At 54.2% G+C, this 20,908-nt stretch overlaps 1 protein-coding gene across 3 annotated transcripts in view; it reads right to left on the bottom strand.

Annotated features, from left to right (window-relative positions):
* The window catches only part of TRIM62 (tripartite motif containing 62), a 33,406-nt gene extending 12,914 nt beyond the window's left edge, over positions 1–20,492 (bottom strand). The window contains exons 1-5 of one of the 3 annotated variants that reach the window (XM_047872379.1): positions 20,420–20,492; positions 19,457–19,890; positions 7,607–7,702; positions 2,483–2,739; positions 1,542–1,657 (exon numbers count right to left, since the gene is read on the bottom strand). In XM_047872379.1, coding sequence (XP_047728335.1) covers positions 1,542–1,657; positions 2,483–2,739; positions 7,607–7,702; positions 19,457–19,864 — 877 coding nt within the window. In that variant the 5' untranslated portion in view covers positions 19,865–19,890; positions 20,420–20,492. Of the gene's footprint in view, positions 1–1,541; positions 1,658–2,482; positions 2,740–7,606; positions 7,703–19,456; positions 19,907–20,419 lie in introns of all 3 variants that reach the window. The other 2 variants (XM_047872378.1, XM_047872380.1) reach the window with 2 other exon arrangements.
* Positions 20,493–20,908: the final 416 nt, after the last annotated feature.

Here is a 20,908-nt window from a genome sequence, read left to right as displayed (position 1 = left end):
CTCACTTTCTAGGTGATCTCACCTAGGCTCATCAAATGCTGTCCACGCGATGCCGACACTGCCCTGACCCTTGTCCTGTACTGCACATGTCATCCCAACTGCCTTCTCTACACCTGCACTTGGACATCTCATCGGTACTGCAGACCTCACACGCTTACAGCTCTGTCCTTCCAGGCACCTCAGCCCAAATCGCTGTAGTTTCCTTGTCTTCTTTCTCTCCCACCCCAGTTCTCCCCCATTCATTAGCAAATCCTGTTGGCTCTCCCTTCAGAATATATCTTAAATCTGATCACTCCTTTCTACCTCCACTGCCATCACCCTGCTCCAAGCCACCATCACCTCGCAGTATTGTGGTAGCCTCCTACCCAGTGTCCCAGCCTCCACCCTCCATCCCCTTCAGTCTGGTCTCAACCCAGCAGCAAGAGGGAGCCGCTAGGAAGTTAAGCTCACGTCACTGCCTGTCCCCAAACCCTCCAACGGCTCCCATCTCACTCAGCGTGAAATCTGAAGTTCTCATGCTGGCCTGTAGGCCCTCACGGGCTGGCCACTGCTGCCTCCCTGACCTCCTCACTTCTACTCTCTTCTACTCTAGCCACCTGAGTCTCCTCACTGTTCCTTGTACATGTCAGGCTTGCTCTGCCTCAGGGCCTTTGTACTTGCTATCCCCACCGCCAGGAACACTCTTCCCTCAGAAACCTGCATGGATCACTCTCCTTCTTCCTTCAGGCCTTTACTTCTTTTTTTTTTTTTTTCAGTATTTATTTATTTTTGAGAGAAAGTCGGGGAAGTAAGAGAGAGAAAGAATGGGCAGAGAGAGAGAGGGAGAGAGAGAGAATCCCAAGCAGGCTCCGCACTGTCAGTGCAGAGCTCAATGTGGGACTCAACTCCACAAACTGTGAGGTCACGACCTGAGTTGAAATCAAGAGTCAGACGCCCAACTGAGTGAGCCTCCCAGCTGCCCCCAGGCCTTTACTTCTATGCTTCCTTCTCGGTGAGGTCTTCTAACTGGGTCCTCCACCTAAAATCTCTATCCTACCTCAACATCCCCTCGCTCCCTTCCTTATCTTTTATCCTTATCTAATGAACTATGGATTTTACTTATTTACTTTTATTTTCTCTCTCCTTATGATGTAAGATCCACAAAGGCAGGGACCTTTTGCCTGTGTTGCTCACGGCTACATCTCCAACACTTAGACTAGCACCTGGTGTGAAGTAGGGGGTTTGATATGTGCTGCATGTATAGGATGGATGAATGAACTGTCCAACGCCTCAGTCTCTTCATCTGGAGAATGGATACACTAAGGGAACTGACCTCATGGTTGTAGGAGGACTCACTGAGCTGAGTGATTACGCAGGTGCCCAGCACGAGCCCTGGAACACAGTAGGTGCTCAGCACGAAACTCTTCTCATCCCTCTGCCCTGCCCCCAGGCTGTGATTAGAGCAGGCAGCTGGGCTGGGATGTAACCCCCCCTTAGCTCCTGCCCAGGATAACCCTTGCCTCTTTGTTGGCCCTGTTGGTAACTGGCAGGAAGGGCCTTACCTGGGTGGATGTCCTGGAACAGGGACTTCCAGATGGTGTACTGCAGGGGGCCTGTGTACTTGGAGGTCGGGAAGTCTTCATAAGTCAGATTGGTCTCATGGATTTTCCCTTTAAGCCTGGAAGGAAAGCAGGAGAGCAGGCTGCATTGGGGGGCCGGATTTCTGTCCCAACACACGGGGGGCCCCACAGCCACCTTCAGGGCAGCTGACAGGGAGCAAGGCCGTGTATTTAAAGTCTGCCAGCCCTAGGTTCAAGTGCCTGCTTGTGCCACTTCCTACCTCTCCTAGCCTCAGTTTCCTTATCTTTAAAATGGGTGCTATGATAGCACCTGCCTCCTAGGCTAGTGGTGAGGATTACATGGCGTCATGTATGTACAATGCTTATCACCGTGCTTGGCTCACGGTCAACACCAAATACGTGATGTTAGCTGTCAGTATTGATCATCAACAGACCGATAATTAAGTGTTATTATTTCTAACGGTGGCGATGGGACAAGAGAGACCTGGAGTTGAATCCTGGCTCTGTCATATACTAGATGAGGGGCCTCGGCCAATTGACATAGCTTCTCTGTGCCTGTTTCTACATGTGTGAAATGGAGATGACAGCAAGGGAGCTAATAGGATTATAATAATATAAATATTATTTATTATCAATAATATCAATGTTATTATAAAGACTATAATATATACTTGTACTATAACATAAATAACATTGTACTGTAAGTAATATTCTATGATTCTACTTATTACATATAGAACGATAGAAACACATAAAGCCTTAGACCAGGCTCTGGCACATAGCCAATGCCCCGTAACTGTCTGATGAAGATGTGAGTGAATGAATTCTCTGCTAACCACCCCATCTGCCTCCAGGGCCATCTCCCCACACAGGCTGGGGACGGGATGCCCGTCTGGGGAAGGCAGCCCGTGGCGGGCACGTACCGCTCGGACAGGGAGGCCACCCCAGCCAGGAAGGTGTGTCGGTCGGTTTCGGCCAGCCGCTCCTGCAGGATCTGGGCCCCCTCCTGCACCTTGCGCAGCTGCTGGCTGTAACGCTGGACTTTCTGCTCAATGTCGGTTAGCGTCCGGGCCGTGTCGGCCTCCAGCTCCTCCAGCATGGCCTTCTGCCGCTCGCGCAGTAGCCGGTGCAGCCGCTCGAAAGCCTCACCGATGGTGGTCCGCAAGCTTTTGGTGGAAGACTGTGGGGACAGTCATCAGGGATTATGCCAGGGGGAGCAGATGGGGTGACCCCTGGGAGAGAGGAGGAAACCGAGAGCCTTGGCGCGGCGAGAGGAAAGGGCGGGGAAGGGCACACTCCGTGGTGGGAACGGCACCTGTTAAAGTGCAATGGCATGTCAGGCTGGCATGGCCGGGGATGGCACACACTTCCACGTGCCTATCAGGACACTCATGAAGTGCTCTGGGTGAGACACTGAGGCTTGCACTCGAGGGGCTGCGGGCTTGAAAGACATTTGGGGGCAGTCTCTTTAGCCCTGGTGACTGACAGGCTGGCTGTAGGGGTACAGGAAAGAAAGGTGTGAGGATGATGCCCAGATTTCTGGCTTGGGGGTGGGAGGGACAGAGAAGCTGGGGGAGAACAGGGGGGCAGGAAAAGACGCTGAGTTCAGTCCAGGATACAGTGAGGTCTTTCTTTCAAAAAAAAAAAATCACTCAGGGGTGCCTGGTTGGCTTAGTCAGTACAGCATAAGACTCTTGATCTCAGGGTCGTGAGTTCAAGCCCCATGTTGGGCATGGAGTCTTAAAAACAAACAAACAAACAAACAAACAAACAAACAAACAATAAAATTAAAAATTTAAAAATCACGCATGGGGTTCAAGCAAAGACAACAAGGAGATCACGGAGGGCAGAGAGCTTTATAAACGGCAATGTGCCGGGCAAACCTTGGCGGTCGCTCATCCTTGAGACCCCTTGGCTGAAAAACAAGAGCTGGAGGCGAAAGCCATGATCACAGGAGGCAAGACTGGACTTGCACATTTCTCTGTTCCCGCGGGCATTGGCAGGCCCAGGAGGGGCCTGAGCGGTGCAGGGCGCGGGCTTTGGTAGCCGCCAGCCTGGGTGAGAATCCCAGCTCTGGGTCTCTAGCTGTGGAAACCTCGGTTGCCTAATGTCTCTGAGCCTGTTTTCTTCTCTGTGAAAGGGGTAACGCAACCACGTCGCAGGGTTCTGGTGAAGACTAAGCGAGGGCACGTTCACAAAATGCACGCCATTGTCTGAAGTGCAGAAGAAGAGCCTGGCTATTAAAGGGGATCCATTCTAACAGGCACACCCTAAAAGTCTTCACTGAGAGATGGCTTCTGAGCTGGGGCCCGAAGGAGGGGCAGGATGTCAACCGGGGGTGCGGGGAGCAGCCGGAGTCAGGACAACGCGGGGTACAGAAGTGTGGCCGGGCAGCAGCAGTGTGTGGGACCTGCCTCTGCAATTTTACTTTGTGGGATTCTGGCTGGGAGTTCACAGAGTCAGAGACCCCGCTGTGTTCAGTGCCCAGGGCTCTGTGGGAGGTTCAACAAAGGCTCAATTAGGGCCAGTTCCCTCCTGTCGCGGCAGCAGGAAGAAGTGCTGGCAGTGGGCCAGCCTCCCCGCGCATGCCCACCCAGAGCGCCAGGCAGACAAAGGGGGCGGGGGAGAAGCTGGGGATGAACAGCCAGGCTGCTTGTGGCCTCCCTGAGCCCCTTCCTGCACCCTGAGGCTTCTGTGCGGGTCACGGCGGGGGTGACGGGGCCTGCCCTTCCTGCGTCATCTGCTGCTGCCCTCCAAGGACCCCCAAATCCCACAGCCACCCCTTCCGGCTCCTTCTCAACCCCTCTATGACAGTGTTTGGTGCACTGGCCCCCCTCTACCGGCGGCAGGTTCTGGTTTGCCTCCCACCTCTATGGCTGCTCTCTCTGGGCCAGCTCCTTCCATTCTCACCTACATGGCCTCCTTCCTGTTTGACCCCATGGCTTTGAGGATGGCTCCCGTGTCCTTAGCCATGGTCTTGAGTGTCTCCTGAGCACCACATTCATCCTTCCACCTGCCTCAACTACACATACTCCTGGGATCCCACAGCCCATCCAACTCTCTCGGTCCGCAAGTCAACTCTGGGTCTTTGGCAACAAATTCACTGCCAGAGTGATCCTTCTGATGTGCAAAGTGGGTCAAAGCCAATGTTGTGTTTAGGAACATTTCTTGGCTCCTTGATAACTAGTAAAACACTCGATTCCTTAGCCTGGCATTCAGAGTCCTCAATCTGACCCCAGCTCACCTCTCTAGTGCCATTGCATTGTAATTACACCTGCCTAGAATGGGCCCCACCCCCAACAAACTCTTTATTCAACAGGCAAACTCCTACTCATCCTGCAAGACCCAGCTTGAAAGCTACCTCCTCGGTGACATCCTCCCTAACTTTATCAGGCAGTTAAATAGTTAAATGTCTCCAGAGCATTTTGTAAATATTCCTAATACACAGTCTCACATTTTACGTGGCTCCAGCTAGTGGATGAACCCCCCGGGGGTAGGAATGACGTCTTTTTCAGCCTTGTGCTTCCTGTGCCCATCCCAGGGCCTGGCACAGGCTGGCAGTCAGAACCTGCTTGAGAGGTGAAGGGGGAAGAGTCTTGCCAAAAGTTGCTCTGCAGAGGTGAGTGCAGACTCTGTCTTCTTTTTAGGGTACGGGCTAGTGTCTCCAGGACGAAAGAAGATGGGTAGGAAAAGGGAGACAGGCAGGGAGAGGTCAGCTCAAAAGAACAACATCGGAGTGACAGTCAGCCACCACACATGATTCAAGGCTGTCCCTGAAAGGTCCTCCCCCCTCCCAGCCTACCTGTCCTATTGACCACAAAGCCATAGGTCTTGCTGAGGACACCCCAGCACATGCCTGGAATATGCCAGAACTAGGTTCTGACAAAACTGGACCGTAAGCTGCCAACTAGCCACTTACTAGCTGTGATGCCTTAGGCTTGTTCCTCAACCTCTCTGTGCCTCAGTTTCCTTGCCAATAAAATGGAGATAACATTCCTCCATCAAAAGTTGCCTCCCTCCCAACCCCCCCCACACACTCACTTGTTCTACAACTACTTATTGTGTGTGGGAGACACTGTGCTAGGTTCTGGGGAGTCCCGCTGTCATAGAGATGACATTCCGTGGGGTTCAGTGAAACAATGAATGGGAAACACAATTACCCGCACAGAGAAAGGTTCCACTCAACTGGTGTGCCCCATTTATTCTAGTTTCTTTCTAGGGCAGAGCCACCCCCACCCCACCCCCAGTCCCTCTGGTGCTGTGGCTGGGAAAGTAGCCCCTACCCCAGCCCACCACATCCCTGGGAATCCACTGGGGCTTGGAGGAATTGGGGCTGCTTCAGAAAAATACCCTGCCAAGAATGCGTCACTTGGTCAGGACCGACCAAAGAAAACACTGGGCCTGGGGAGGGAGATCAGACAGGCCCTCAGGCTGGGCCACTGGAGGGGCAAGCTCTGCAGGAAAGCCGAGTCAGGCACCAGGTGAAATATGACCTCCAAAGCATCCATAGGCATTTCTTGTATAAACACCCCAGTCCAGACAGGAAGCAGGGCTGGGGGAACTGGAGGGGGAGCTGGCCCCACAGGACCCCCCAGAGGTAGACAGATGGACAGGAAAGCAGGGGAGGAAAAGGTCAGTGGAGAAAAACAATGGGGAGTGGAGAGAAGAGATTGCTGGGGGGAAAAACAGACCATAATATTCCGCTCTCATTCACACAGAGGCTTCCATTAGCTTCTCTTCACCTGAGAGGTGCTGAACCACCGGACAGATGGGGAAACTGAGGCTGTGGGAGGCAAATAGGCTAGAGTCCTCTAACTGTTCTCATCTGTTGCCTGCTGAGGGTCCTGCCTGCAGGCAGTCCAGAATGTTCTCTGAAGAAATGTTTGTCATGACCTTCCCAAGACCCCACACGGGTTGGTGGCCAAGCTGAGGCACAGATCTGGATCTCCAATGGCCTCTCCGGGCCCCAGGCTGACCCCTCAGCGGCCCAGAAAATTCCTAAGGCTCTGCTCCAGCTGCTGCCGGCAGCTGCACCCCTGCTAGTGAGTGGGGCCAGGCTGAAATCACTGTAGAGGTTAGCAGCTGGGCCTGGGCCCTCAGTTTTTGGTCCCAGAAAGGGCAGAAATCAAAGCAAGCCTTGTCCCGTTGGTGAGACATCTGTGGGGGGAACTCAGAGGGAGCCCACGGGATCTAGAACTTCAGGGCTGCGAAGACCTTGGCAGAGTCTCCATTGTACAGATGGGAAGACTGGGGGCCCATAAGAGTATGCAGTTTAGCCAAAGTCACACAGTGAGTTAGTGGCTGGATCAGAATCCAGGGCCTCCTTCTCAGGTCAAGAAGAAGCCTTTCTTTTCAAACCACCGCAGCCAGAGACTAGAGGGTTTGGCCCAGTGTCCGAGTTTAAGAGGGGGGATGATACAAAGGCTGGGTCACAAATCATCAGGAGGGCTTCGAGGGCACATACTCAGGGTTGGCTCCTCTGGCAATGCGCCAGCGTGGTTTTGTTTTTTTAATATTTATTTACTTGAGAGAGAGAGAGACAGAGACTGATCACAAGCGCGGGAGGGGTAGAGAGAGACGGAGACACAGAATCCAAAGCCCCATTTGGGGCTCAAGCCCACTCACCATGAGATCACGACCTCAACCCAAGTGGGAGGCTTAACCAACTGAGCCACCCAGGTGCCCCTGGGTGGGCGTGTTTAATAAGGCGAGAGGAAAAAGAGACCAGGTACATTCTCCCAGCCCTGCAGGACTGGGAGTTCTCCTGAGGGTCCCTGGTCCCACCTCACCTTCCACCCAGGGCAGGAAGGGAGAAAGAGCCCCACCCTTAAAGCCAGGCACCAGCCCAAATCATTGCCCTCAGTCCTGGGAATGGGTCCTGTCCCGTTTACATTCAGGTGCGCCCCAGCCTCCGTTCCACACCCGCCACCCCAGCCCCTCTCAGTATACGTTTGGCACCTTTACGCCCCGCCCCCTCTTCCTAGACGGCCCCGCCCCACGCCCCGCCCACCCCGCAGGACCCGCCCCTGCGCCCAGGCCTGGCTCACCTTGGTTTCTGCCAACTGTCGCTTGAGCAGCTGCAGCGCCTCCGTGTGCTCCCGCTCGCTGTCCTGAAGGGCCTGAAGCTGCTCCTTCAGCTCCCTCTGGAACAAGAGGCAGGGATGGGTGACCCAGAGCCGGGGCCGACCGCCGTCGCGCTCCCCAGACCTGGCCCAACATCCTCCTCCCCGCACAGCTCAGTAACCCCCAAGTCTCCCAATATCCAGGCTGCTTTCATCTTCCCATCTCTCATCTGGAGTTTTGCAATAGCCGCCTCCCTTGGCATCCTAGGAGCTTGTGGTCTTCCTGTCTCCAACCCGCCTCCACATACATTCTGCCCCAGCCTGATTTGCCGGCAGACACTCCCCGCTTAGAATCCTTCCGTGGGTACCAAGGCCCGTTGTTAAGGCTAACGCGTCCAGTGTGGGCTAGGCGCTGTCCTCAGTCCTTTGCTTGCATTGGGTCATTTAATCCTCGGAATGACACAGAGGTAGGCACTATTAGCCCCATTTTTTGACGTTAAAATTGGTACAGAGAGGTCAAGAAACTGGCCTGAAAGCATGCAGCTAAGCAGGTAAGGGTAAAGCCATAATTGGAACTCAAGCAGTCTGGTTCTGGAGACCATCATCTCGAGATGAGGTGACACGTCTTCCATAGTGATGACGCCCGTGACAAACAGCGACAAAAAAGCCATAAAACACAACATCTCGAAACTTCAGATAAGGACAGGATCAGCAGTACTGACTTTTCCTTTGCCTCAGGTTCCAGGATAGCTCAGCACGACACTGCTAGTGATCTGGTTTTTTGTTTAAAATGTTGATATTTTGTTCATCATGGGGCTTTTTGCTTTCATGTTGATTTTTTTAAAAATTGCATTAAGTCTTCTCCATCTCGATCACTGAGTTTGGGGGTGACTGCTTCAATGTCGCGCCTCACGCTAGTCCCACGGCTGTCTCCACCGCCCTTCTCCCCTTACTCCCATCAGGCCAAAGCGGCCTTCTTCCTGCTGCTCCATGGTAGGCTGGTCTCAGCCTCCTGACTCTGCCCTTGCTACCTCCTCTGGCCAGTGCACTCTACTCAGATTTTCTGGTGCCCGTCCCTTTGTGTCATTAACATAACAGCTCAGAGGCCACCTCCTCAGAGAGGTCTTGCCTGGCCACCCCATGTACAGCATCATCCCCTACACCCACATCCTGTTATGTGGTCTTCCTAGCACTTTCTGCTGCCCAAGATGCTTTTGCTCACTTATTTGACAGTGTGTTACTGTTCGTCTCCTCCACAGAATGTGACTATCATGAGGGCAGGAGTCTTGTCCAGCTTGTTGTATCCCCGGTGTTTGGAAGAGTTTTCAGCACACAGTAGGGGCTCAATACATATTTGTCAAATGAATGAATGTGGTTTGAGGTGCGCATCCCCAGTACAGGTCCAGCTGTCTGCATTTATTGGGCATTTAGCCCATTGTATCGTAACTAATCCTCCTGTCTGTCCCTAGTGCATCCCCATATTAGCCCAAGTCCAACGGGGGGGGGGGCCCTTACCATTCCCCGCTCTATTGCCCCCTGCGTGCATCAACAGCCCGACACTAAGACGGGGCTCAAGGAAGTTTGCTTTGTGGATGAAAGCCTCTGAGCAGGGCCCAGTTTTCCCAGTCACCTTGCACTGCGAGCGATGCCAGGGAGCTGACTTACCTGTTCACCCTCACCTCCCTCCCACTCACTCAGCTCATTGCCCTCAGAAAACATCTAGTCTGACTAATTTTACAGACTAGGTAGCAACATGGGAAGATGATCATGATGCCTCTCTAAAGGAAGAAAGCAGAAAACAAAATTACCTTTGCTTCCTATCCCTTATTCACGTGACAAATATTTGAGCAACTACTATATCCAGGCACTGTTGAGGCACGGGGGATACAGCAGAGAACAAGACAGACAGTCCATGCCCACAGGGCTCCTCCAGTGTAGCGGGGGAGAGAGATAATTAGCAAGGGAAATAACAAAACAACCAGGTAATTAAGGATTATGGTCTGTGCTCTAGAGAAAATAAAGCAGTGTGGGACGGCGGGGCGGTGGGGGGCAGGGGGGAGTTGGGGTAGGGTGGTCAGGGAAGGCTTTTCTCCTCTGAGCTGCCACCTGAGATGACACACAGCCACAGGGTGGGGAAGAGCCAGCCTCGGAAACAGGAGTTGGACAGGAAGCCAGGAGCGGCCTGGGCTGTGATGGCAGAAAGCTCACACAGAACATAATGGCTGGCACTCGGGTAAAGACGGAAGTCGCAAGCTGAAACCAGAGGGGTAGGAGGAGGAAAGAGCCTGTGTCCCTGATGACTGTGGGGTGCACTGCTCAGGGATGAGCTAGGAAGCTGCCCCCCCCCCCAAAAAGCCCTGATTTACAGCGTTGGCCAATTTCTGTGGTGTAAATACTCCCACCAAAGCCAATTTCAAGGGATCAATGTGAGGTCACCAGGCATAGTCAGCTCACAGGCACTAGAGCAAGCTGGCTCCAGCACACTGCTGCCCCGGGGGCCTTTCCTCTAGGCACATTTTATGGGAGAGAGAAGCACAAGAGAGAGGCAGCGTACCATCTAATTGCAGCTGCTTAGTCAGGTGTCTGTTACGAATGGCCAAGAGTCATTCCTAACAGGTCCATGTGTATCTGAGTCATTGGAGCAGACAAATCTCATTCACCTAAGTGCGAAGAATGATCGCTCCTTGGGCCCTTCCTGACAGCCCTGGGTCTGGCCGGCTTGGGATGTGGTTAACACGCAGATAATCGGAGGGATGAGCCGGGTACGCCGATCCCCGGCCTTGGTGTCCTCATGGGTTCACTTACCACTCGGGTCCACATGAGACTCAGCTCCCCAAGCGGCTTCTCAGAGTCTCAGAAAACTGCTCTGGAGGCAGAGTTGCTCACATTGCGGAGAGCACCCCAGGAACTTGGACAAATCACTCCCTGCTTCCAGGGCTGAGGAACAAGGGGAACAGGCCTGCCCCTTCCTCCTGGACCCCAGGACAATGGAATGCTCCTTTGCCCATTCCAAACCCGTGCGGAGGCCTCCTTGGGCCCACATGGTGCTGTGGCAGCAACAGGCAGAGGGATGAGGGACAAGTCCCAACCCATGATGCCTCAGGAGGGTGCACATGAGTTGGGGGAAGACAGGGACACACACGTTACCATGGCAGAGAATGCTGGACTAGGGTTAGGAGAGACCAAACTTGCTGCTCTTCCCATGGGCCCATCTCAGTGAAGGCCGCCCCCACCCCCACTGCCATCCAAGCGAGAAATGAAGGTGTCATCCTTGCCACTGTCCACCAACCGATGCGATCAGTCATCAGGTTTGGCTTGCAATCTGTTCTCTCCTCTCTACACCCACTGCGTCTGGTTTGGTTTTCATCCCTGCTTTTCTGGACTGTGACCCTAGGCTCTTCTCTGCCCCTGCATTCTCCAAGTGCCCCTGGAGTGACTGCTATACGGGACAGATCTGTCCATGCTTCTCCCCCATACCCCACTGCAGAATTTCCATGTTGTCTGGGAAGACGGGCACAAAGCCCGAGCATGGCACTCAAGGCCTTCACCACTGGCTCCAACTGCTTCTCCAGCCTTATCTCTCAGTCTTGTCCTGCACTGTCCAATACATCAGTCACTTGCCACGTGTAGCTATTAAAATGAAAATGATTTGAAATTACATAAACCTGAAACTCAGTTCCCCAGTTGCACGGAGGTATTGGGTTGCCCATTTTCAAGTGCTCAATAGCCACATGTCACCAGTGGCTACTGTCTCAGCACAGATGCGGAGCACCAGGAACCATCTGGCCAAACCCTCCGGATTTCTTTAACAGGAAACTGAGGTCCGAGGAAAAGGACTGATTGACCCACGGCCACACAGCTTGACAGAGGAGAACCAACCAGAAAATTGACTGCCAGCAGAAGTGAGACAGAAAACAGGAAGCTGTTGATAAACTCTTGAGTGGTAGGACTATTAGCTCTGGAGAAGGGCAGAGGCGAGGTTTGGGCTCACGGGGCACAGGTCACTTAATTCTCACAACAACCTCATGAGGTTCGTGCCTTTATCATTTCTGTCTCACGGAGGGGGAAATAGAGGCGCACAGAGGTCAGACAGCCTGCCTAAGGTCACATGGCCCAATTTCCAAATCTGTAAAGTGCAACTTCATACCAGTGCCGGCTCCGTGGTCGGGAGGATTAGGTCACTTAATTCATAACCTGACAGGACGCACAGGATGTACTCAGTCACTCTTCATTGTTGTCACTCTCATCATAATCATCCCAATTACATGTGAAATAGGGAGTCAGAACTGGCAGAGCAGCCAGGAGAGGGTTTATTTCTGATGGAAAGCCCAGGGAAGATGGACGGATGGGCAGGGTTCCTTCAGATCTCTTGGGTGGGGCCTGAGCATCCCAGGTGGAGAGACTAGTCGGGTAGGGGCACCCCTGGTGGTGTGCAGGAAATCGGGGGGGGGGGCAGTTGGGGATGATGGGAGCTAGGTATGGACAGGTGGGTGGAGTCACGAGCTGGAAAGGCCAGCGGGGCTCGCTGGGGCCCGAGTAGGAGGTGAAGGAGCCCTTGAGGGTCAGCTTGGCGGGGGTGGACTCTGAAGGCCCCATCAGAGCAGTGGGGAGTCAGGAGGGACAAACGTCAGAGGGCAGAGCCACATCTCTGTACCCCTTCCACTGAACAGGGAGCAGAGTCAGGGCTGGTGGACAATTATGCAAATGTCAGCTGAGAGGCTCTGGGCTCCCATAGGTTTGGAGAGGCCAGGACTGGGGCAGCAACTGTGGGGAGGACAGAGAGCCAGGGCTCATATGCTCCCAAGGCCAGACCTCCCCTCCCGTGGGGTCACCCCAGCCTAGAAAACAAAGCTGCTGCCGGAAGCCGTCTCCCGTCGGCTTCAGGGACCTTTCTCACCCCTGTCACCCAGCCGAGCGGCCCAGGGGAGACAGCATGAGCTCTGGCATCAGAAAAACCTGAAGTTTGAATCCCGGCTGTGTGACCTTAGGCAGATCACCTCTTCCGCTCTCAGGGCCCACTTCTCAGAGCCTAATAAGTAAAATGGGGATCAGAGCCACCGGGCCAGGGTGGGGTCAGCACAAGCAGGTGCCCAGGCCCCTCCCCTCCTCTGAGCTCCGGTATTGCTGCCTCTCCTGCCGTGACCCAAGGACGCCAGAAATCTTAACATGGCGAACTGAACTTGCCTCTCCTTCTTCCTCTCCCCCATCCCTCCCCTATGCCTAGAACTCCTGATGCTCTTGTTCTCCTGACAGCTCTGAACTCTTGTATGTCCTCTCTCTTTGAGCCCCGGCCCTCCCGGTCCAACCAACCAACCCAACCGACTGCAGTCTCTCTCAAGGCCTTCTGGCCTGCTCCTCCTGCCCCCAGGCTCTCCTAGTCCTCCAACTGCACACTGCCCATAATGCAGACCTGACCAGGCCCCAGCGGCCAGCTCAAACCTGTTCCTGGCTCCCTAGCATCTCGAGAACAAATCCAAGCTCCTTGGAGTGGGGGATGGTGGCCTGCTCCTTTCTGAGCCGGGCAAACCTCACTTTCCCATTCTGGCCTCGCCGCATACACCCTTCCCTCCAACCACAGCTAACCACCTGCTCGCCTCCGTGCCTGTCCCTGGTCTGAGACCCTGAGTCCGAGTTCCAGTTGCAGCCACACTTATTGGTTATGTGGCAGTAGACCCAGTTTCTGAGCCTTGGTTTCCTCACTTGTTAACAGGGCACTAAGACCCACCTCACAGGGTTGCTCTGATTAAGTGACCGTGCCAGCCAAAGCATTGAACCTGCCCCTGGCACTCTGCACCCAGGCGATGGTGGCCGTGGGTGTGTTTATTCCTTCTGTCTGTAATGTCTTCTCTGATCTCAGGACTCCGCTCAACTGTCAGCTTCACAGAGGCCTGGACAACTCTCCGTGACAGCCAGAGGAGCCTGGGACATGACCTCGAAGCTTATAGGCCTGTCTCCCAGAACCACAGAGGGGACAGCTCTCTCCTGGGCCCGGCATGGGGCCTGGCCCTCAGTTGCCCCCAGCAGGAGGGATGACGGGAGGAATTATTGAATGCATCCCTGAATTCAAGATGGAACCCCTCTCCAAACCCTCCACACCCATCCCAAGCGTCCAAGTGGAGCTCAAAGTCCAGAGGGTAAATGATGCCGTGTAAATACTGGACTGAGTCTGGGGAGCAGTCAGCGTCCCCTTCTGTAAGGCAGGGAGAGGATGGAGCTGAGTGGTTTCTGACGCCCTTCCCCACTCGGGTGCTCCCTGAGGCAGTTAGGATGTTGGTGAGGAGGGTGAGCTCTGAGCCAGACAGACCGGAGCCTGAGTCCCGGCTCGTGGCTCCCACTTGCGTCCGTCTCGCGTCCTCCCACACCCACTCCATCTTGGGCAAGTCACTGCCCCTCTCAGCTTCCATGTCTTCATCTGTGAAACGGTGCTTGGCCCCAGTCCCACACAAGGAGTAGGGAAAGGAAAAAGGAGTTGCTGTCCATAATAGCACCTGGCACACAACAAGTGCCTGACGAACTTTGGCAAGTGGTTTTTTAGAGTTGTTCTTATTTCCATTGTTGTCACTCCCTACCAGATCCTTTGCTTTCTGTAAAATAAATGTCCTGCCCTCCCCCACCCCCGCCACCAATTCAAGTTTCTACACTGTGGCCTGTGCCTAGCCAAGGTGTCCTGGATGAACACGGCATTCCCTCCTGTGAGGAGGGAAGCAGAGATGCCAACAGCAAGCCTTGGGTTTGACTCGCTGCCAGCCTCGCCCCCGTGGAGGCTGCTGTCTGTACATAAATCCTGTCCTCTCCTGGGAAAAGTAATGGCAGAGGCTGCTTCCCCAGGACACAAACACCCTGTCCGCGGCACAAAATAAAGTGACTTCGCATCTGTTACCTGCTTGGGTAGACAGCAACTCTCTCTCCCTCTTTGCCCGTCAAGTGGACGGTCTGGGTCTTACTCTCCCACATTGGGAAAGGATGAGAGAAGGCAGTACCTTCCGTTCAGCTGGAAGAAGCTGGAGCCAGGATTTGAACCCAGTCCCCTGACCCTGCTCTTTGTCCCCCTGTGGCTGCATCTCTGGGTCACCACGCCCAGCTTATCAGGGCTCCCATCCAAGGTTGATCCAGCACCGTCTCCTTTGGCATGACAGAGGCCTTGGGAAAGGCTCCAGTGGTCACATGAGGCCGGGAGGGGGTGGCTGGGACTGAATGCGATCCCTTCTCTGGAGGCATGGGAGCTGAGGTCTCAGGCCAGAGAGCCGGATGCACGTCTGACCAAGATGACATCCAGCCACCTGCCCTCGGTGCATCAGCTGGCACAGTGTCCTTAGCCTGACCCTGTGTTGACTACTTGAAATACAAAGACAGGCAGTGTCGGTGGGGGAGGGGGGGCGGGGGGTGGGGGACAACTACCTGGCCCTCAGAGGCAGCTTGGAGGCCATGAGTGGCCCAGTCAGACTGGCTTCTAATCTTGCCTCTGCCATTTCCCAGCTGGGTGACTGAACGAGGCCCTGAATTCCTCTGAACCTGTTTCTTTATCTGTAAAAGCAGCAAATTACAGCGCCCACTTGATGGGGTGTTTTGAAGATTAAATGAGGTAATATAACAAAAGCGCTTAGTATAGTCCCAGGCAGTGGGCTAGGGCCCAATGAGTATTGGCTGAGAAGCCCCAGACCCTTCTGAGATGGGGATCCCTCCCTCCCTTTTGCTCTGCGGTCCAGTGCTTAGCAGTGAAAAGAAAAAAAGGGGGGAACGCATGTACACATGTATACACACACTCACATGCTATTCACACAATAAAAATTCTGAAGAATTACAAAGCAGTCCTAATCATGCTTTTCCATAGGGTGAGACTATGGGGGGACTTTAACTTTTACATTATATAACTCTGTTTATTGTGTTAATTTTACAGTCAGATACAATAAAGATATCTAAAAATGGTTGTGTACTACTCTGTGCCAGGCACAGTATCAGGCACTTTTGATCCCTCACCCTTAGAACACCCTTCCCAGGAAGGCCATATTATCCCCATGTTATAGATGAGCAGGTGGAGGCTTAGAGAAGTGAAGTGACCTGACCAAGGACACAGAGCTCATCAACGATGATGCCAGGATCTGACCCCAGTATTGGAATCAAGTTCAAAGCAATTCTGCTTGGCAGGTCAGGGAAAGTTTCACAGAGGACGTGATCTCTGAGCTGAGCCTCGAAAGCCGATTAGGGCTTCTCTAGGTCAGGGTTCTCAACCAGGGATGATTTTGACCCCAGGGGACATTTGATAAAGTCTGGAGACATTTTTGGTTGTCACAGCATGGTAGGGGGTGGGAGGATGGGGAGGGGGGGGGAATGCTACTGGCATCCAGTGGTTAGAGGCCAGGGATACTCCTACACATCCCGCAGTGCACAAGATTGCCTTGCACACAAAGACTTATCTGGCCCCAAATGTCAATAGTGCAGAGTATGACCTAACATGCTAGAGCTGTCATTTATTGAGTGCTTACTATGTGCTGAATGCAGTACTAAGTTCTTGCAAATGCCATCTTATTTAATCCATCCCCACTGCTGTCAATGAGGGATGGTAAATAACTTTTCTGAGTTTCCACTGCCAGAAAATGGTAGCACCAGGATTGAAGCTGCCCAAGTACAAAGCCAGAGTTCTTAACCTTTCTGCTCTGCTACCTCCAGGATTTATAATAAATGTAAAAGCTCCAGGCCAACCGCTAGGTGGGATGTGAGGAGACTCCAGCTGAGCCCAGGCACAGCCTCCTCTGGCCTCTGGCCTTGGGCAAAGTCCCCTCCCTCCTCCTGGCCAGCCGTTTCTCCATCTGTCAAGTGAGGGCTGCACTAAAAGATCTCCAAGGCCCTGGCAGCTCTGAGTCAGTTAGTTTCCAGGAGAGGGGCCCAAGCCCTGGTTCTAGGAACCGTGGGACAGAACCACCAGCAGCTGGGAGAGGAGAGGGTGTGCTGGGTAGGCTCAGCTTCATTCCCAGCAGACAAATAACGAATGAGCCCCACTTCCCCACAAGGAGAGAGAGGCAGGTGGGGTGGGGAGTGGCCCAAACCTCCCCCAGGAGCTTACCTCTCCAGTGGGCAGGGATGTTTCTCTGCCACCTTCTTGCCAAGCCCGAAGGAGGCACCGAAGCAAGGCCTCCTTCTCTCGCAAGGAAGGCAGGTCTGGACATTTGCCCAGCTGGGTACATGAGTTCTCTCAGGTAGAAGGAGAAGGGATGGGAATGCATGCTGACCCAGCCCCTGCCCTGTGCCAAGCATTGCAAACAGCAGGCCCACCTCAGGTCAGCCTCCTAAAATCCTGGGAGGAAAGAATCGCCGTGACCCCATTGTACCGGCCAGAGCATCAAGGCTTACATGAAGGGACTTGTCGAGTCACACACTGGCAGTGCTGAAGGAAGGTTTGGAACCCAAGACTATCTGACCGCAGGACAGTACATACTAGAAGGTAGGTGAGTGGCCCTCCTGTTCTTTTCACCCAGGAGTAAAAGTGTTTCACTAACATTTGGAGAAAAGATATATTTAATTTCTCCTGCATTCCCCAGGACATGGAATGGACTGCAAAAAACCAAAACACAATAGTTCTGACTTCTTGGTTTGCAAACAGAGGAACCCAGGCTCAGAAGGCAGAGGGCTCTCCAGTGAGAAAGTCAGACAGAGAGAGGAGAGGCTGAGTGACGGAGGAGGAATCTGGCCTGGGGCAGGCTGAGCTTTCTAGTCTGGCTCTCATTGTCTGATAGTGTGGCTTTGGGGAAGTTACATTAACCTCTCTGGACCTCAGTCTCCATATCTATTATAAGGATGAGGTTGGACAGATAGTTTCAAACAGACTCCCTTCAAACCCCACAACCTGTACCAAGCTATGTCAAAGGTTCTCTCCTCCGTTTATGGGACCTCGCAGATGGAGAAGTGGGGCTACAAGGGCCTGGCACAAAAGACTCTGGAGGTGGAGGGCCCATGCCAGCCTGTGCAAGCTCCCAGAGCCCCCAACTCTTGCTCTCCATCCTCACAGAGCCAGACTGGGAGGGAGTCAGTAATGGTTTGGGGATGAAAGGAACAGGGCGGGGAGGGTGGTAAACATGGGACCATTTCTCCTAGGCCAAGGGTCATCCATGGGTATCTACTAAGTGCAGGTTGACTTACAGAGACTTATGTACAAGCATAGGGGGAGGGGGCTTCCTACAACATAGGGGAAAGTAGTTATTTAATTCCTGCTTAAGCATCTCAAGGGTCAGGGAGCTCAGTCTCCGCCAAGTTAGCCTACTGCATATTCAAAAAATGTTTGAGTGAAAAATCTTCTGCTTCTAAAGGCTCCACAGTCTGGGCCAGCTCAGGCCAGAATTAGTCATTTATTATTCAAACTTTACTGATATGTACTGATGTGCCAGGCTTTGGGGCCATAGATATGATGAATAAGAGACTTCCCCTGCTCTTTGGGAACTGTGTGCTAGACTGGTCAAGGCCAAAGAAACGGGACTGCAGGATTGAAACAGTTTAGGTTGAGAAGATTCTAGGCTTCCAGGCTGAAATAAGCTTGGGTGCCATTTTATTAAACACAGTAAAATGGGTATGTTTGCTACAAGATTTCTCCAAAACCTTTAATATGCAAAATGTACATGAAGAATCCTCCAAGGGAGGTAGAGATAATATACTATATTTTCCCAATATACCTGATCTTGGAACACTACTTTTTAAAACATCATACTTATTAACAGAAGATATTTACAGAAATGTGGCTCTAATGCAATTGTTTTTCCCTCTTTTGGCTGGGGGAGCTTGGGAAGGCTTACACAGAAAGGACATTTGAGCAGGGCTTTGAGAGTTGAATAGGAGTTGGTCTGTTTCGATGGGAAGGTTTGAGGGAGATCAGTTATAGTCTTAGGCTGACTGAACTCAGGTTACCCCTGCATATACTGTTTCATTTAGTCTTCAAAGGTCTTGATGAGGCCAAGGAGGTCATCAAAAGCTCTTGGAGACTCCTAGAGGTCCATCCCCCTCCCTTTTCTTGAATCACCTCACCTTAGGGTCTTATTTTCCAAATCTTGAATCTTAAGTCCTGTTCCCACTGTCAACCTGGCCCCTGGTTTAAACCCAAAATAGTTCTTACAGTATCTGGACTTGATCCCATCTTTAACCCCTCAGACACCTTGGCCTAGCCAAATTCATCCTCTTGGTACCCAAACTCATCCTCTCAGAAGTTTGGGGATGACCATAACTTAGGCTCTCTCTCAGATTTAACTCTGACTTGCCCAGCACAATTTAGTCCTGGTACTGTCCCCTAAGGTCTTGGTGCACACCTGATTGAGTCTTGCCCCATTGTGCCCCAAGTCGGTCCCTCAGCTACTCCAAATAGTCCTGACCCATTTCCGGATGGCAGTCCCGCCCCCTGTCTAGCCCATTCCCATCTGTTTGTCCCGAAGCATTCATTTGTGGTCCCTGCTTCCAGGTCCAGGCCGCATGGGCCCTGACAGTGGCCCTGCTCTTGCCAGCTCTGATCCTTCCCCGTCCCCAACCTTGCCCTGAGCCCGTACCTGGGCCAGCTCTGATCTCATTTGTCCCAGCCGTAACACCCTGTGGGTGACCTCTCCCCAACCACGGACCCACCCCCACTTAGAGTCTGTCTCAGACCCCTCTGGGTGCAGAGGGCCCTAGGCCCCGCCTCCAACAGTCCGCCCTCTCGCCGCGGCCCCGCCCCGTTCCCGTCCCGTCCTAATTCTGATAGGGCCCTGACCCTGCCGGCGGCCCCGCCCCATGACAATTCCGACTTGGCCCAGCCCTAACCCCGCCCCCGGCCCGGCCCTCGCCCCGCCCTCGCCCCCGCCCCCGGCCGGCCGGGCTGCTCACCTGCAACTCCTCGAAGGCATCATCGATGCCGGTGACCTGGTGCTGCTCGTGCAGCGCGGGCTCGTCGCAGAAGAAGCAGAGCAGCGCGCGGTCCGTGAGGCAGAAGAGCTTGACCTTGTCGTGCGCCTGGCAGGGTCGCGCGGCGCGGCGCGCGTTGAGGATGGCGTCCAGCGGGAAGGCGCTGTAGCGCTCCACGATGTTGGCCAGCTTGAGGCTGGGCGCGAGCGCGGGCTCGGCGAACGTGCGCCGGCACTCGGGGCAGTCGCGGGCGCCCTGCGCCTCCTGCCTCACCCAGTGCTCGGTGATGCAGCGGCGGCAGAAGTAGTGCTCGCAGCCCAGGCTCACCGGGTCCTGGTAGATGCTCAGACAGATGGAGCAGAGCAGCTCGTCCTTGAGGCTGCACGCCATGGCGCTGGGGGCGGCGGAGAGGGGCCCTGAGATGCAGGGGGGCTGCTGAGAGAGCGCGGCGCTGTCGGGGGCAGCACCGAGAGATGGGTGCGGGGAGCAGGTGGCGAAAGGCAGGAGTAACAGCCACAAGAGAAGGAAGGGGGCCTGTCCGGGAGGGAGGGGGGCACGCGAAGAAGAGGTGCAGGGTAGACACTAGCCGGCGTGCGAGTCCAGAAAGGTGGTCTCGAGGTAGTGGGTGACTCGGAGCGATGGGTGCTGGAGGGTGGGGGTCGTAGGTGTATGAGGGAAGGGGCTCTGGCAAGGAGGTTCTAGAGGAAAGGACAGTCTGAAGGGGTGAGCGCTGGGAGAAGAGGATCCAGGAGGGGGCGGAGGCCTTAGGGGGCTGAAATCCCGGGATGGGTGCAGTGGGGGGAGGGGGAGAAGCTGGGATGGGGAATTCTGGGGAAGGGGGAAGCCAGCTGCGCCGCGGCTGTGCGTGGCAGAGGAGAGGAGGGGTGCGAGCACGCTCAGCTGCCCGATCCCGGCCCCAAGACCCTGCCCGGCGTTGCCCCTTACCCTGCCGGCTCAGCGGCCACTGCTCCGGTCCGAGCGCAGCCTCTCAACCCGGAACCAGCCGTGCGCGAGCTGCCGGCGGCAGTGACTCCCTCCCCGCCCCCGCGGGCCGGGCCCGGGCGACTCCGCCCCTGCGGCGGGCGGGGGAGAGGAGAGGCGGGGCCAGGCCTCCAGCCTGCGGACCCCCTCCCCGCCCCCACTGTTCCCCTACTCCCCCGGGGACCGAAACCCAGCTGTTCCTTCAGGATCCGCTCACGGAACAAGAGGCACGTCTCGCTTAGGGTCCCTGCGGCGGGTAAGGACAGCTAATTTAAGAGGATAACGAGTAAACAAGGAGCATCTTTCTGGTTCATCGACTTGAAGATTTGGGAAAAATAATATGTTTTATTAAAACAAACAAGGATATGTCGTGTAATCTCTATAGAACACAACTTTTGCATAAAACGTAAAGATACACTCGAGAGAAATGCCCTGCTTGCTTAAAGCAAGTTC

Source organism: Prionailurus viverrinus, chromosome C1 (assembly GCF_022837055.1).
Source record: "Prionailurus viverrinus isolate Anna chromosome C1, UM_Priviv_1.0, whole genome shotgun sequence".
NCBI lineage: Eukaryota > Metazoa > Chordata > Mammalia > Carnivora > Felidae > Prionailurus > Prionailurus viverrinus.
Note: the sequence above shows the minus strand (reverse complement) of the source record. Positions and strands in the feature narration are given on the sequence as shown.